The sequence below is a fragment of the Sinohyriopsis cumingii genome, chromosome 2 (genome assembly GCF_028554795.1).
Source record: "Sinohyriopsis cumingii isolate HCF-2022 chromosome 2, ASM2855479v2, whole genome shotgun sequence".
NCBI classification, from domain to species: Eukaryota; Metazoa; Mollusca; class Bivalvia; order Unionida; family Unionidae; genus Sinohyriopsis; species Sinohyriopsis cumingii.
Window position 1 is genome coordinate 169,576,852 of NC_142962.1, and position 17,322 is coordinate 169,594,173.

A 17,322-nucleotide genomic window follows, 5' to 3' on the forward strand; every position below is an offset into this window, starting at 1 on the left:
CTTTGGTTTTGGGATGGAATTGCAGTTAGCTAAAATTGGTCTTAAATTGGGAGTGTTGCCTTGTTTTCTAGCATGAAATAGTTCATTGAGATATAATGGAGTCATATTGTTTGAAACTATGTGCATAAGACTAGCCTTTCTCAAAAATATAAATTTACTTACAGTTACCATTTTAATATCATTCTTTGCATTTGGTGTATTTTCAACATTTTCAAAGTCTGCAAGATCTTAATGAATGGGAAGCTGAATATAATAATTAACTGCTAGAACAAAATTAGCACTAAGATTTCCCATTTTTATGGCATTCAGTAAATTGAAACTCTTGTCGATGAGAAATTTTATCTAGCTTCCATGTACCTTTCAGTAAATTTAAACTCTATTCAGTGACAGACTTTATATAGATTCCATGTACCTTTCATTAAATTGAAACTCTAGTCAATGACAGACTTTATCTAGCTTCCATGTACCTTTCAGTAAATTGAAACACTAGTCGATGACAAACTTCATCTAGCTTCCATGTACCTTTCATTAAATTGAAACTCTAGTTGATGACAAATTTTATCTAGCTTTAATGTAACTTTCAGTAAATTGAAACTCTAGTTGATGACAAACATTACCTAGCTTCCATGTACCTTTCAGTAAATTGAAACACTAGTCGATGACAAACTTCATCTAGCTTCCATGTACCTTTCAGTAAATTGAAACTCTAGTTGATGACAAACATTACCTAGCTTCCATGTACCTTTCAGTAAATTGAAACACTAGTCGATGACAAACTTCATCTAGCTTCCATGTACCTTTCAGTAAATTTAAACTCTAGTTGATGACAAACATTACCTAGCTTCCATGTACCTTTCAGTAAATTGAAACACTAGTCAATGACAAACTTCATCTAGCTTCCATGTACCTTTCAGTAAATTGAAACTCTAGTTGATGACAAACTTGATCTAGCTTCCATGTACCTTTCAGTAAATTTAAACTCTATTCAATGACAAACATTATGTAGCTTCCATGTACCTTTCAGTAAATTTAAACTCTATTCAATGACAAACATTACCTAGCTTCCATGTACCTTTCAGTAAATTTAAACTCTATTCAATGACAGACTTTATCTAGATTCCATGTACCTTTCAGTAAATTTAAACTCTATTCAATGACAAACATTACCTAGCTTCCATGTACCTTTCAATAAATTTAAACTCTATTCAATGACAGACTTTATCTAGATTCCATGTACCTTTCAGTAAATTTAAAGTCTATTCAATGACAAACATTACCTAGCTTCCATGTACCTTTCATTAAATTGAAACTCTGTTCAATGACAGACTTTATCTAGATTCCATGTACCTTTCATTAAATTTAAACTCTATTCAATATTGACTTTATCTAGATTCCATGTACCTTTCAGCAAATTTAAACTCTATTCAATGACAAACATTACCTAGCTTCCATGTACCTTTCATTAAATTGAAACTCTATTCAATGACAAACATTATCTAGCTTCCATGTACCTTTCATTAAATTGAAACTCTAGTTGATGACAAACATTATCTAGATTCCATGTACCTTTCAGTAAATTGAAACTCTAGTTGATGGCAAACTTTATCTAGCTTTCATGTACCTTTCAGATGCAACATATCCACTTGGACAGTATGATGCCATCTTTGTGGCCAAAGATGAAAGTGGAAACTATCAGGATTGCCGATTTCCAATTTATGTCAAGTGTAAGTTAGTTAAAGAAATAATGATGTTTTTTCTCATAGTCCAGTATCTGATAAAGCAAATTTTAAGCATCTAAACTTTAATGACATAGTCATCTGACAAATGCTGTCTGGTGGTAACAGTTGGTAGCAGAAAGATTACAGTCCTCACTCTCCTTGATTTGTCTACAGCATTTGACACAATAGACCATGATACATTACTTCACTGTCTCCAGTATGTATTTAGCATTTATGATACAGTCTTAATGTGGTTCAAGTCCTACTTGGTCAACAGGACACAAATTGTGTCCACAAATGGAATATACTCCAGCCTAGTTGATGTATGTTGTGGTGTTCCACAGGGGTCTGTTCTTGGATCTGTTCTCTTCATTCTATACATTCTATACACTCAGCTGCTCTCAAGTGTCATAGATCATCATCCATTTGTATGCTGACACCCAAATATACAAATCTAACCACCCAACTGAAGTTGATGCTACCATCCAAGGTGTAGAGAGGTGCATTTCTAATGTGAAGTACATGTAGTTGATGATATGTAACCAGCTGCATATGAATGATGATAAAATGGAGGCCATTCTGATCACAACACAAAGACTGTCTGGAGGTAACAATTGATATGTAGCAGCAATGGACAATGCTTATTATATATAGCAAATATGTCATTTCTTACACAACAAAGCTTTCTTTTCTTAACTGGCTGCAAGAAGGATAAGCCAATGGACTGGTCCTCAGTATCATTCATATTTTTAATACAAGTATATTCATTTATTTGTTAATATTTGGGTAATTCTCATTTGCATTTTTATTCCCACACTTAAAAGAATGAATTATGAACTTTCTTTCCAGACTTTAGCGAATGTACATTACCAAAGACAGATGCAGGATTAACCAAGTACAAAAACAAAGAGAAGACTGTGGACAGCATATCTGTAGTATCTTGCAGTGATCCAAATGACGGACCAACAGCAGCCCTACCGAAGTATATTCCATGTGGGGTACTGGGTGTTTATGACTCAAAGAATCCCTACCAGATCAAAGTACTGCCCTCTTGTGGACGTTAGTATTTTCTTTTCACAATTGTGTAATTTTTATGTTTTCATCTATGAGTTGTTTGACACCCTCAATGGCTTGGACTTTATTTTACCAACACTCAAAATTAGTATGTGGATGTTTCTTAAGAAGGGATTGTTGGTTTTGTTGTTGTTGGGTTCAATGCCATTTTTCAGTACAAGAGAGGGTATACATAGTGGTCAGTATAAATGGTGGAGGAAGAACCTGGGAAAACCCCGGAAAGACCCACCAACCCACGATCAACCCAGCAGTGAAAAAGGAAATGCCTTTAGTGCCAGAATTGTTGTTATAGGGTTTAATGCCATTTTTCAGCACACGAAAGGCTATACATGGCAGCCAGTATTAATGGTGGAGGAAGAACCTGGGAAAACCCCGGAAAGAACCACCAACCCACAAGAAGCTACTGGCAAGCTTTCTCACATACCCACATTGGTCCAACCCAAAACTCGAAGCCATGCAGACAGAGTTGAGATGGCAATGATCCATAAAAGTGAGCACTTTAGACCACTCGGCCACTCGTAGCCCTCTTAAGCAGGGAATTATAGACATGAAAAATAGGTCACTATTTCAGTTTTTACTGCATGAATAACATTTGTAGTTTCAGCTGTTTTTCCTTTTATCCTCAGCATCTTAGATCCTATCTCACCGGTTTTCTTGAAAATTGGTATGTGATTGCATGTCAAGAAGAACAACTCTACCATACAAAACTACATCACTGTGACCTAATTATCACACTTGAGTGAAGTTTGGATTGTCAGTGATTTGTTCATTAAATCATAAATTACTTTGAAATTATTTCACTTACAGTCATGAAAATTGGTATTTGGATGCATGTTAAGGAAAGAAATTTAACCATTCCCAAACCACATCACTCTGAATGAATTCCCACACTGATGTTGGTATTTTCAGCCATTTGTTTGTTATGTCTTCTGTATTTTGTACTGAATTATACATTGAGTAATCAACCTTAATTTCAACCTTCAATTATTGAAAATTGGTATGGTGATATGCATCTTAATAAGTCAGTCTATTACAGTAGTTCCTTCCCCTGCATTTTGGCTCTGTCTTTTGCATATGCTTATAACCAATGGGTTATGGGTTCGTAGTTATAGTTAGTTCAGACAACCTTGGATCAGTTGTCAGTCTGCAAGTTCACATGAGTAACTAGTCCTAAATTTTATCATCCAAGAAGACAAAATATTGTTAATGTCTAAATGGTAAATGCAGCTTGACATGAATATCAGCCTTTACCATGATGATTTGAATTTGAAGTTTTGTAAATTTCAACAAATAATTTAATTGTCAAAGTTACAAAGTGAAAATTTAAAATGAACTTATAGCATTTTGAATTGAATCCTAAATATTCCTAAATGTTTTATTGCAAGTCTAAAAGTAGCTTGAATGTATTGATGTACCAATAGTCTTGAATGAACTTATGTACCAACAGTCTTGCTGTATCACAATGGTATAATCCAGAATGTCTTTGAATGATTCACAATAATTCCAAAATAAAGATTTCCTCCAAAATGTTCATGAGCACTTTGTAATTCAAATTAATAGTTTAATAAAAAATTTCTGTCAGATTATATCTAAACACAACTAAAAGTGATTCCATAAAGACTGATATTAAAATAGGAATAAATAATTTTGTTGATCACAACCATATATAAAAACCCTAGACACAATAAGATGACGATGATATGGGTCAGAAGTTTACTTCTTGAACATTCTAAATTTTGAACTAGACCTTCAACTCAAATATCAGTCAAAAACTTATTTATTACTTACAAACAAACTGCTTCAGTGGCCTAAAGGTTAAAGTGTTCACCTCAGAAGTAGTAGGTCGTGGGTTCAAACCCCAGCCAAGTCATACCAAAGACTTACAAAAATGGTACTAAGAGCTGCCTCCCTAGGCACTCAGCATTAAGAGGATAGTGTTAGGACTGGTTGTTCTGGTGTCGGTATAATGTGACTGGGTGGGACATCATGTAACATGTCTGCGGCATGATGCCCCAGTGCTAGACATCACTATAAACAGCCACACTGCAGATGTCATAGCGATATGACTGAAAAATTGTTAAAGCTACATTAAAAATCCTAATCACACACACACACACACTTACAAACAAGACAAGAAAATCAGGTACACAGAATTTCCAAGGGCAAAAACAGTGTTCTCATCTCAAATCCAAGAAAATATGTTATTTTCAAAAGATCATTTTCTTAAAGTATAATCTACAATCAGGAACAAGCATGTTGTTTATAAATGACCCTTACAATCTATAATCATGGACAAAAGTTAAACACATTATATATGTATATATATAACAGGTCTTAAATGTTCAGTATGATTGCCATGCCAACCATGTTGAAAATCTTGTTAATGTTAATGCTTCTGAATGAATGGTTTTCGCTAAAAGACATGATAATGAAAATGTCTGATGTCAAATATGGCAGTCTTCATGGCCAACTTGAAAATCTTGATATCACAAGTCTTCCTATTTGCCACTTGTCTATTCATCCATCATTTGATCCATATGCAAATTATTTGTTCCTCTCCATGTCAGTAGATGTCTCTGTCCATCTGCCCCTTTTACCTGTATTTATCCATTTGTTGCTGTGTTTATCTGATATTATAGACAATAATCTTTTGCCTCATCAAATATTTATTATTTATCTTCTTTTGGAATATTTGTTGTTTAAACAGAAGATCTTTTAAGAATGTATTACAACAAGAAAGTTTTCTTTTCTTTTCATAATTTGCACCTCCCATTTTGCCTTACTGGCAACTGACCTAATCAAACGTTTGTTCTTTAAGTGACCATCCAGGTGGTCAGGCTGTATCCTACCCATTTATTGGTGGGGCACCTTTATATTCTATATCAACTTTACAAGGTTTCTTGAGTTTTCAAGTGACTATCTAGTAGAATCCATCAGGCCTACTGCAAGATGACCAGTGTCTAAAGAATGCTTCCAGATCCCAGGAAATTATAGATCCTATTTCTCTGGAGATTGCTGAAGCCCCTCCATAACTGGTGGACTGAATATTCAATGAGTCCTCTAGAGACACTATATGGAGAAAGAGAATTACTGCACCCCTGACATCCAGGAAAACATGGTTCACCCTTTTATGAGTGATGAGAAACACTGCACTGCTAACATTGGCAGATCAGAGGAACAGTGTTCAAACAGATCTTCATCACCTGACCAATTATTGACTGGTCACTAGTCATTGTCCAAAGAGCCTTGCTTCCAGATCTTATGGACCCTATCTCTCTGGAGATAGTTGAAGCCCCTCCATAATGGGTGGACTGAACTTCAAAGAGTCCTATAGAGGCACTATATGGAGAAAGAGAAGTCCTCCAGGAAAACAGGGCTCACCCTTTTATGAGGGATGAGAAACACTGCACTGCTCACATTGGCAGATCAGAGGAATGGTGTTCAAACAGATCTATATCACCTGACCAATTATTGACTGGTCATTAGTCATTGTCTTGTGACAAGTCACTGGTCAATGGTTATCAACTACTTGTTGCCAGTCACCAGTCAGATTATCTCAAGAACGTCTTTCTACTAGGGCCTGGGCCCATCTTCTAATCAAAACCATTGAACTGAAAATTCAGGTTTGGATACCTTAGCTTCTCATGCTGATCTCTTCTCTTTGTTTAGTTGTGCTGAATGAGACCTCACTGAACCCAGCCATGTTGCAACTTGTGCTGCAAACTGTGGCTGTCACCTTCTGATATGCTATTTCTATGTCTATGGTTTTGTCAACAGAACTTGCACACATCCAACATCATGTTACTCAGCCATAGTAAAGACCCTCTCCCAGCTGCTTCTTCAGAAACCAATTCAGCCAGATAGCAATTTTAATTCACATCACCCTCATAGGCCATTCACTAAGTAAATTAAATAAATGCAATCCCTGTCCAATCTGCAACCTCAGTTTAAACCATCTCAACTGTTGGGACCAAGGTGCATTCACTGAAGCCCCATAGTAGGAAGTTCTTTAGTTCTCCATTTCCTAAAGAAACAGAGTTGGAGCAGACATAGGGACCTATTTCCTGCAGGTGTTCCTTTTCCAAATATCCCCATAGTAGCTAATCTAGGCATCTTTTCAGAGGCATCACAGATAAATGGGTCCTTCCCATTGTTTGTGAGGGTCACTGACAATAGCTTTTTGAAAAAAGCACTGTGTTTTTCAACCTGTCCTATCTGATGAAATCGAAGAGGGAGGTGCACACCCTTTTACAGAAATGGGCAGTCAAGATGGTTCTGAACAATTAGTCTGACATATTCTACTCCAATATGTTTTTGTGAGGATGAACTTTCTCACAAACCAGAACTTATTCCAGGTTCCATGAGATCAGATAAATCGAATCTTACACTTCTAGACATGCTAGGAACATAGATGTTGTTGTAAGCCAACCCATACCTATCCCTGTTGGGAACCCTGAATGCCGATGCATCTCTATACTTGCCCTCTAAATTTTCTCCTTCTCACAAGATGGAAACCACAGAGAGATTCTTTATCAGTTTTGATACCACTAGGACCAGATTTTCATCACCAGTTGCACTGATCTTGAGTCTCCTCTACTGGGCTTCCTTGGAGAACATCTGAGTATGATACATATAACACATTCAGGGAAAGAAGAATGTATTAGCAGACAGGAAAACAGTCCTCAATGAATCATCTCTAGACCACTCCCTTTTAACTTCCATGAGATCAGATAGATCAAATCTTACACTTCTAGACATGCTAGGAACATAGATATTGTTGTAAGCCAACCAGTTAAACTGAAATCATATCCCTCAATCATGAGGGCATTTATACTGATAATCCAACTGACATCTCAAATATTTTTAACAACTTTTTTGTTCAAATTGCTGAAAAACTTAAAGAGCCCAGAACTTCATCTGATCATCTGGAACTCAAACATTTTTGTGCTAAAAATCTAACAAACAATATACAGTTTGAAATTCCTGAAATGAGTCCAGAATTTGTGTTGAAATATATTAAAAAAGTGGATGATTGTAAAGCTACAGGACTTGATATGATTGGACCAAGGCTACTAAAGGTTGCTGCACCTGCAATTGCAGAGAGTATAGCTTTCATTTGCAATGAAAGTATTAGGTCTAATAAAATTCCACAAACATGGAAAACTGCCAAGGCTATGCCATTGCATAAAGCAGGAACAAAAGATGATGTAAATAACTACAGACCCATCTCTATCTTTCCTTGTCTCTCCAAATTACTAGAAAAACATGTACATGATTCTTTTCTCAACTATTTGAACACTTATGATCTTATTCATGATAACCAGTCTGGATTTCGCCAGAATCACTCCTGTGAAACTGCACTTGTATCTTTGATTGATAAATGGCTGAAAGAATTAGATCAAGGAGAAATGGTAGGCATTATTATGGTTGATTTTCGTAAAGCTTTTGATCTTGTAGACCATGAAATTTTGCTTGAAAAACTTAAAATCTATCAATGCAGTGAAAACTCCCTAAACAAGTTTACTTCTTACTTAACCAATAGAGTGCAAAAGGTATCTTTAAATGGTCATCTTTCTCAAAGTAAAAATATTAATTGGAGTACCACAGGGCTCTATCCTTGGACCTCTGTTATTCATTCTATTTATCAACAATTTACCTCTTAAAATTGGAACTCAAATTTCTTCCACTGACCTCTATGCAGATGATCCTATGCCATCTGAGATGGATAAAACCAAAACGGTACTTGAAAATGACTTACAAGATGTTCTCAACAGACATCAAGTATGGTACAAGGGAAAGAGTATGATCATAAATACAGAAAAAATGAAAGCCCTACTAGTTACAACACAACAAAAACGAGCAAGGCTAGAACTCTAGTGACACCTGCATCACCCCGATCCCTGGCCGAGTCATTCCAAAGACTTACAAAAATGGTACTAACAGCTGCGTCACTTGGTGCTCAGCATTAAGAGGTTAATGTTAGGACTGGTTGGCCTGGTGTCAGGATAATGTGACTGGGTGGGTCATCGTGCTACATGTCTGCTGCATGATGCCCCAGTGCTAGAAATCACTATAAACTGTCACACTGCAGACATCGTAGTGATATGACTGAAAAATTGTTAAAGATATGTTAAAAATTAAAATCACACACACACACACACACACTCACACCCAGCCCCATCCTATCACAGAGAAAAATGAACTCTAATGACACCTGCATCACCCCAACCCCATCCTATCACAGGGAAAATGAAGTCTAATGACACCTGCATCAGCCCAACCCCATCTCATCATTGATGAAATGAACTCTAATGACATCTGCATCACCCCAACCCCATCCCATCACAGAGAAAATGAAGTCTAATGACACCTGCATCACCCCAACCCCATCCCATCACAGAGAAAATGAACTCTAATGACACCTGCATCACCCCAACCCCATCCCATCACAGAGAAAATGAAGTCTAATGACATCTGCATCACCCCAACCCCATCCCATCACAGAGAAAATGAAGTCTAATGACACCTGCATCACCCCAACCCCATCCCATCACAGAGAAAATGAACTCTAATGACACCTGCATCACCCCAACCCCATCCCATCACAGAGAAAATGAACTCTAATGACATCTGCATCACCCCAACCCCATCCCATCACAGAGAAAATGAAGTCTAATGACACCTGCATCACCCCAACCCCATCCCATCACAGAGAAAATGAACTCTAATGACACCTGCATCACCCCAACCCCATCCCATCACAGAGAAAATGAACTCTAATGACATCTGCATCACCCCAACCCCGTCCCATCACAGAGAAAATTAACTCTAATGACACCTGCATCACCCCAACCCCAATCCTATCACAGAGAAAATAAACTCTAATGACACCTGCATCACCCAAACCCATCCTATCACAGAGAAAATGAACTCTAATGACACCTGCATCACCCAAACCCCATCCCATCACAGAGAATATGAACTCTAATAACACCTGCATCACCCCAGCCCCATCCCATCACGGAAAAAATGAACTCTAATGACACATGCAGGACCCCAACCCCATCCCAGTCTATTAAGAGCAGTCTTGATGTTGCTTTTTGGGGTCACACAAACTGATCCATATTGGAACCTCCAAACACTTTAAGTGTTTTAAAATCAACACTTCCTGGGAGGTTGGCATGCATGTTAATTACATGCAAAGTTAAGACACAACATCTGTTTCTCTAAGTGGGATCCTGTGATTTATTTTTAATGCTTAAGTAATAGAAACAACATTAATTTGATTATTATCAGAGTCTGATTTACCATACAGAATAATTAGCTTTGCTTTTGTCTTTAATATCAGACCAATTAAACAGTACCTAAATTTCTGACCCTTTTGGTTGTCTGCTTAAAAAAAAATGTTTCGAGAAACCATATTTACCCAAGTTCTGTTGCAAAATTTGGTTTAAGTAATTTGTCTGACAAGAATAAAAACATGCTAATAAATCCATCACATATAGGATATTAACAGATTTAAATAATATTTTTTCAAGGACTCAAAGCATATCCCCTGAAAGAGTATCAAGATATTGGATGATACTGTTAATATTTTTAATCATTTGATCAGGTCTTAAATGGAGATTGTCAGTTGACTTTGAAGAAACATAAAGTCTGATCATCAATCAATGAACACAGAAATTTTAATTGCGATGTAAAGACAAGACCTCTTGAAAGTCTGTTACTATTCAAGATAAATATAAAACTGGGAGAAATAAAGTAAACAAAATCATTAGGCAAGCTAATAGAAACCACTTCCAAAAGATTCTTGATGATGACAAAAAAACTCAGAACTATTCAGAAATTTTTCATTCTTATATACTGATGGGATCCATGTCTATGATCCACATGACATTGCAACCATGTCTATGATCCACATGACATTGCAAATATTTTCAACGAATTTTTTGTAAACATTGCCACAAAAATTAATGAACATGGGTTGAACTCTTATCAAAATGAACTAAAATGATTCTGTTTCACAAAACTCCTAAATAATGCAAAATTAGAAGTTCCAGAAATTAATTCTGAATTTGCTTTGAATTACTTTTAAAAAATAAATAAAGTTTCTGAAACTACATGACTTGACATGATAAGTTTAAGACTTTTTGTACCAGCTGCATCTTCTGTTGCTAACAGTATTACCTTTCTGTTTTATCACATTGTTCTGTGTCAACAATCACAATCTGCTTTATGACAATCAATTAAAATGTTCATTCCAGTGACACTATTTATATCAGTGATTTATGAGCAGCTGCAAACCTTTGATGAAGGAGAACTAGTAGCCATTTTAATGATTGGTTTTCATAAGTCTCTGAACCTAATAGATCCTGTAATTCCTGAAAATTTGAAAATCTATCAATTAAGTGAAGATACTCTTAAGTGATTCACTTCCTATTAGAAAATAAGATCAAAAGTTTTGGAGTACTACAAGGTTCTGAATTAGAGTTCATGTTTTGTTCAAATTTTAGATATTTTCTATGGATTTCCTCATAGATAGTTATGACAGCTTTGCCTAATTGTGATCAGTTCTGTCTCTGCATTGCTGTCCTTAAGTTATAATGGTGATTCCATGTGATACATTAAAATGGTGATACTTCAGAATACATTATGTCATTATGTGAAACTGCAACTGTATGCTTTCCTACCACCTTGCTTTAGTGAACTAGGGCAATTGAAGGTGAGACCCAAAGAAAGCCAAAGATATATATATATATATATATATATATATATATATATATATATAATTAAGTAGTTTCCTATTAAAAATGTTTGTAGGCTACTTCTGTTATTTCATCTTATACTTATAGTATGCTATATCTTATGTACAGTCAATCAATTCATCCACTGACCACTCCGGTGGCCTAGTGGTTAGAACATCCACCTCAGATGTAGGAAGTTGTGGGTTTGAACCCCAGCCAAGTCATACCAAAACTTAGAAAATGTTACTAACAGTTGCCTCACTAGGTGCTCAGTATTAATATGCGAGTGTTAGGACTGGTCAGCCTGGTGTCAGAATAATGTGACTGGGTTGGAATCATGCTACATGTCTGTGGCATGATGACCCAGTGCTAGAAATCACTATAAACTGCCACACTGCAGACATCGTAGCAATATGATTGAAAAATTGCTAAAGCTACATTAAAAATCCAAATCACACACACACAGTCCATCTACTATACTGGTACATATGTATTGAGCAAATCAGGTGTTTCAGTTCTTAGTTCATCTGTTCCTACTTCTATATAGTTTATATTGTGTAAGCAAGTCATTATTAAATGGACATCCATCAGAAAATATTAGGAGTACCACAGGGTTGAGTTAAAACCATTGTTATTTGTTCTGTTCAGAAATGACCTTCCCTGAAAATAGGAGATGCAGTCTCATCAAGTGTATGCATGTCAATATCATTACTTTGCGTGGTACTTAAAGTCAACATGAGGACAACAGCCAGAATACTCTTTACAGACATTGAATATGATGCCAAGATAATAGTGTGATTCCCAATAAGACTGCAGTGTGATGTGCTGCATAGTCTCTGTTAAGACAGAGATAATAGTGTGATTGCCTATAAGACTGCAGTGTGATATGGTGCATAGTCTCTTTTATAATAGTGTGACTGCCAATAAGACTGCAATGTAATATGCTGCATATTCTCTGTTATAATAGTGTGATTGCCAATAAGACAGCAGTTTGATATGCTGCATGTTCTCTGTTATAATAGTGTGATTGCCAATAAGACTGCAGTGTGATATGCTGCATATTCTCAGTTATTATAGTGTGATTGCCAGTAAGACTGCAGTGTAATATGCTGCATATTCTCTGTTATTATAGTGTGATTGCCAATAAGACTGCAGTGTAATATGCTGCATATTCTGTTATAATAGTGTGATTGCCAGTAAGACTGCAGTGTAATATGCTGCATATTCTCTGTTATAATAGTGTGATTGCCAATAAGACTGCAGTGTGATATGCTGCATATTCTGTTATAACAGTGTGATTGCCAATAAGACTGCAGTGTGATATGCTGCATATTCTCAGTTATTATAGTGTGATTGCCAGTAAGACTGCAGTGTAATATGCTGCATACTCTCTGTTATTATAGTGGGATTGCCAATCAGACTGCAGTGTGATATGCTGCATTCTCAGTTATTATAGTGTGATTGCCAGTAAGACTGCAGTGTAATATGCTGCATATTCTCTGTCATGACAAAGATAAAAGTGTGATTGCCAATAAGACTGCAGTGTGATATGCTGCAAATTCTCTGTTATAATAGTGTGATTGCCAGTAAGACTACAGGGCTAGGTTTACAAGGTCTTTATTCCATTACAGTACAGGGCTAGGTTTACAAAAGTTACATTAAATTCCTTACTCAGTAATTTAATATAATTTGGGAGAATACAAAACTATGAATATGAGAAATTTTCCCCAGCTTCAGGAAATGGCATGTAAACTAATTCTTAAAATGAGCAAATTCAATGTATACAGTGTATTATTAATGCATGGAAGATGTGTCTTTAGGAAGGCCAAAAAGATGTACAAGGTGTCTATGAAATCTTCCCCCATTTACCTGTACAACATTTTTCAACAAAGAGAATCTACTTCTACTCCAAATCTACATCATTAGAAGCTGAAAATCTCAAAGTAGTCAAGCCAGGCAAGAAGCTATTAAAAATAATTTGCATTTGTAGGTGTTCTTGTTTGAAATAATATTTCTAATGTTATTAAATCAGCCCTAAAGTATTAGTTGCTACAAATTATCAAATCCTAAACAATGTGAGGTACTTATAAAGTGTAAGATACACCACCCACCCACCTCCTGCTTTTAACTTATTTAGCAACATAGCTTTAATTTGAATAGGTAATGTATTGCATATATGTGTGTGTGATTCTTTGTAAGTGTGTTTGTGTGTTTATTTGTGTGTGTGTGTCTGATTCTTTGTGTATGTTTTTGTGTGTTTATCTCTGATTCATTGTGTGTGTATGTTTTTGTGTGTTTATTTGTGTGTCTGATTCTTTGTGTATGTTTTTGTGTGTTTATCTCTGATTCATTGTGTGTGTATGTTTTTGTGTGTTTATTTGTGTGTGTGTCTGATTCTTTGTGTATGTTTTTGTGTGTTTATCTCTGATTCATTGTGTGTGTATGTTTTTGTGTGTTTATTTGTGTGTGTGTCTGATTCTTTGTGTACGATTTTGTGTGTTTATCTCTGATTCATTGTGTGTGTATGTTTTTGTGTGTTTATTTGTGTGTGTGTCTGATTCTTTGTGTGTGTATGTTTTTGTGTGTTTATTTGTGTGTGTGCATGTTTGTGTTTCTTTGTGTATGCATGTGCATAAATGTTTTTTTAAAAATATTAGCTTGTACATATGTGTATAACAGTTGGGGAGGTAGATTACTTGTAACTGATTTAATCACGCTCTGAAAGTAAAGTCATTGTTAGTAGTTGCAATGGTACAAGTAGTATTGCAGACTCAGTCAACAAGCACGGTTGGACTTGTCAGTCATATGACCAATGTATGTATGCATTCTTGTATATTGATTACCTGAGCAGATTAAGGTAGACAAATTACACTGAGTGTGCTTCTATGTATGCATTCTTGTATATTGATTACCTGAGCAGATTAAGGTAGACAAATTACACTGAGTGTGCTTGTATGTATGCATTCTTGTATATTGATTACCTGAGCAGATTAAGGTAGACAAATTACATTGGTTGTGCTTGTATGTATGCATACATGTATATTGATTACCTGAGCAGATTAAGGTAGACAAATTACATTGGGTGTGCTTGTATGTATGTATAAATGTATATTGATTACCTGAGCAGATTAGGGTAGACAAATTACATTGGGTGTGCTTGTATGTATGCATTCTTGTATATTGATTACCTGAGCAGATTAAGGTAGACAAATTAAATGGGGTGTGTTGTTTGTATGCATACATGTATATTGATTACCTGACCAGATTAGGGTAGACAAATTACATTGGGTGTGCTTGTATGTATGCATACATGTATATTGATTACCTGAGCAGATTAAGGTAGACAAATTACATTGGGTGTGCTTGTATGTATGTATAAATGTATATTGATTACCTGAGCAGATTAAGGTAGACAAATTACATTGGGTGTGCTTGTATATATGCATTCTTGTATATTGATTACCTGAGCAGATTAAGGTAGACAAATTACATTGGGTGTGCTTGTATGTATGTATAAATGTATATTGATTACCTGAGCAGATTAGGGTTGACAAATTACATTGGGTGTGCTTGTATGTATGCATACATGTATATTGATTACCTGAGCAGATTAAGGTAGACAAATTACATTGGGTGTGCTTGTATGTATACATACATGTATATTGATTACCTGAGCAGATTAAGGTAGACAAATTACATTGGGTGTGCTTGTATGTATGCATACATGTATATTGATTACCTGAGCAGATTAAGGTAGACAAATTGCATTGGGTGTGCTTGTATGTATGCATACATGTATATTGATTACCTGAGCAGATTAAGGTAGACAAATTACATTGGGTGTGTTGTTTGTATGCATACATGTATGTATATTGGTTACCTGAGCAGATTAAGGTAGACAAATTACATTGGGTGTGCTTGTATGTATATATAAATGTATATTGATTACCTGAGCAGATTAAGGTAGACAAATTACATTGGGTGTGCTTGTATGTGTGTATAAATGTATATTGATTACCTGAGCAGATTAAGGTAGACAAATTACATTGGGTGTGCTTGTATGTATGCATTCTTGTATATTGATTACCTGAGCAGATTAAGGTAGACAAATTACATTGAGTGTGCTAATTTTTTATTCCCTGCTATCTCTTGAACTATTGCTGTTGAATGTCGGTAACAATAATTTCAATAGAGATACTTTATAATCTTATGAGATTTTATACCATAAGATCAACAATTAAGGTTACACTAGATATTTTATCTTTTCCAGGTAAATCATTAAATAGATACCAGATTGATATACAGATGAAGTATCGATTCAGCAAAGTACAGTGTTCTGAATTGTATCTGTCCTCACTCAGAACAAATATAATGCAGAGATTTAAGGACATAACAGGCAATGGTACCTTCCCTCAACTCTGTGTCAGCTCTAACTGCACAAATATCAATGTGTTTGGAAACTGTATGGCTGGAAACGCAGTCATGGCTATACGAATTGATTTAGAAATGTGAGTAACTCTTTTTCTTCATGTTGCGAGTTTTTTTTAATATTCATTTGATGTACTGATATTTTCAGTTTATAGAGTACTCAATTGGACCCACTCAGTCTGGATTCAGATCTCCATCTGGCTGTGCAATTTTTTTGTTCACAACAAATTTGCATACTTTGTACACTGCAGATATGTCTACATTTCAAAATATGTTGGGAAGTATTCTTTCATGACATACACACTTACCTTAAAATTTAAGATGAGTGTGTAGAGTGCATGGCTTTTCATTAAGGCAATCTTGACTAAGTTTGGTTTTCATTGCTTTCCAGGAGTCATTTTAGCTTAATTGGTAGAGCACCAGACGCATAATCCAAGAGACATGGGTCCAATACTTACCCAGTTCTTCTTGGGATGGCTGCCTTGAAGTGTCCTTGGGAAAGGCAGTTAGCTTCATTTCCTTGGCATGATGTAATCAATACTCTTATTGAATGTGCTGTTAAAAACCCTCAAATGAAGACAAGTATTCAGTTTTGTGGAAAGATTTTATGGAGTTCTGGTTCTTTGCTAACCTTTAGCTTTTCACAGCAATTTCCACTCAATGAATTTTTTTTATAGAACTTCATGACTTGAAGCCAAATTTGTTATTAGGTTGGATTTTATAAGAACAAGGTCAAGTCTGATTTTCACCATTGTACAAATTGTTTTAAAAATTATGCAGCTTTTCTTAGTTTTACTTAGAACTTTGTCTGTCATTTTCTGTTCAGTAACTTTTGAAAGACTAATTGGATTGAAAGCTAAATTGGTATGAGACTGTACCTGAAGAAGATCTAGGTTATGTTACATTTTCACTATATTCCATCAAAACTTTTACTGAGTTATGTCTTAATAACCTGTGCCATTTAGTTATATCGACAAGGGCACATGCCTTATATGAATGCATTTCTAGTTCATTTCTGTGCCATTTAGTTATATCGACAAGGGCACCTGCCTTATATGAATGCATTTCTAGTTCATTTCTGTGCCATTTAGTTATATCGACAAGGGCACCTGCCTTATATGAATGCATTTCTAGTTCATTTCTGTTCCATTTAGTTATATCGACAAGGGCACCTGCCTTATATGAATGCATTTCTAGTTCATTTCTGTGCCATTTAGTTATATCGACAAGGGCACCTGCCTTATATGAATGCATTTCTAGTTCATTTCTGTGCCATTTAGTTATATCGACAAGGGCACCTGCCTTATATGAATACATTTCTAGTTCATTTCTGTGCCATTTAGTTATATCGACAAGGG

The 17,322-nt window shown here is 35.6% G+C and overlaps 1 protein-coding gene across 1 annotated transcript in view; it reads left to right on the top strand.

Moving 5' to 3' along the window:
* Positions 1-17,322, top strand: part of LOC149806280 (uncharacterized) — a 386,203-nt gene that overhangs the window by 181,612 nt on the left and 187,269 nt on the right. Inside the window, exons 26-28 of the mRNA XM_089935557.1 lie at positions 1,629-1,724; positions 2,568-2,777; positions 15,807-16,044. Coding sequence (XP_089791683.1) covers positions 1,629-1,724; positions 2,568-2,777; positions 15,807-16,044 — 544 coding nt within the window. The remainder of the gene's footprint in view (positions 1-1,628; positions 1,725-2,567; positions 2,778-15,806; positions 16,045-17,322) is intronic.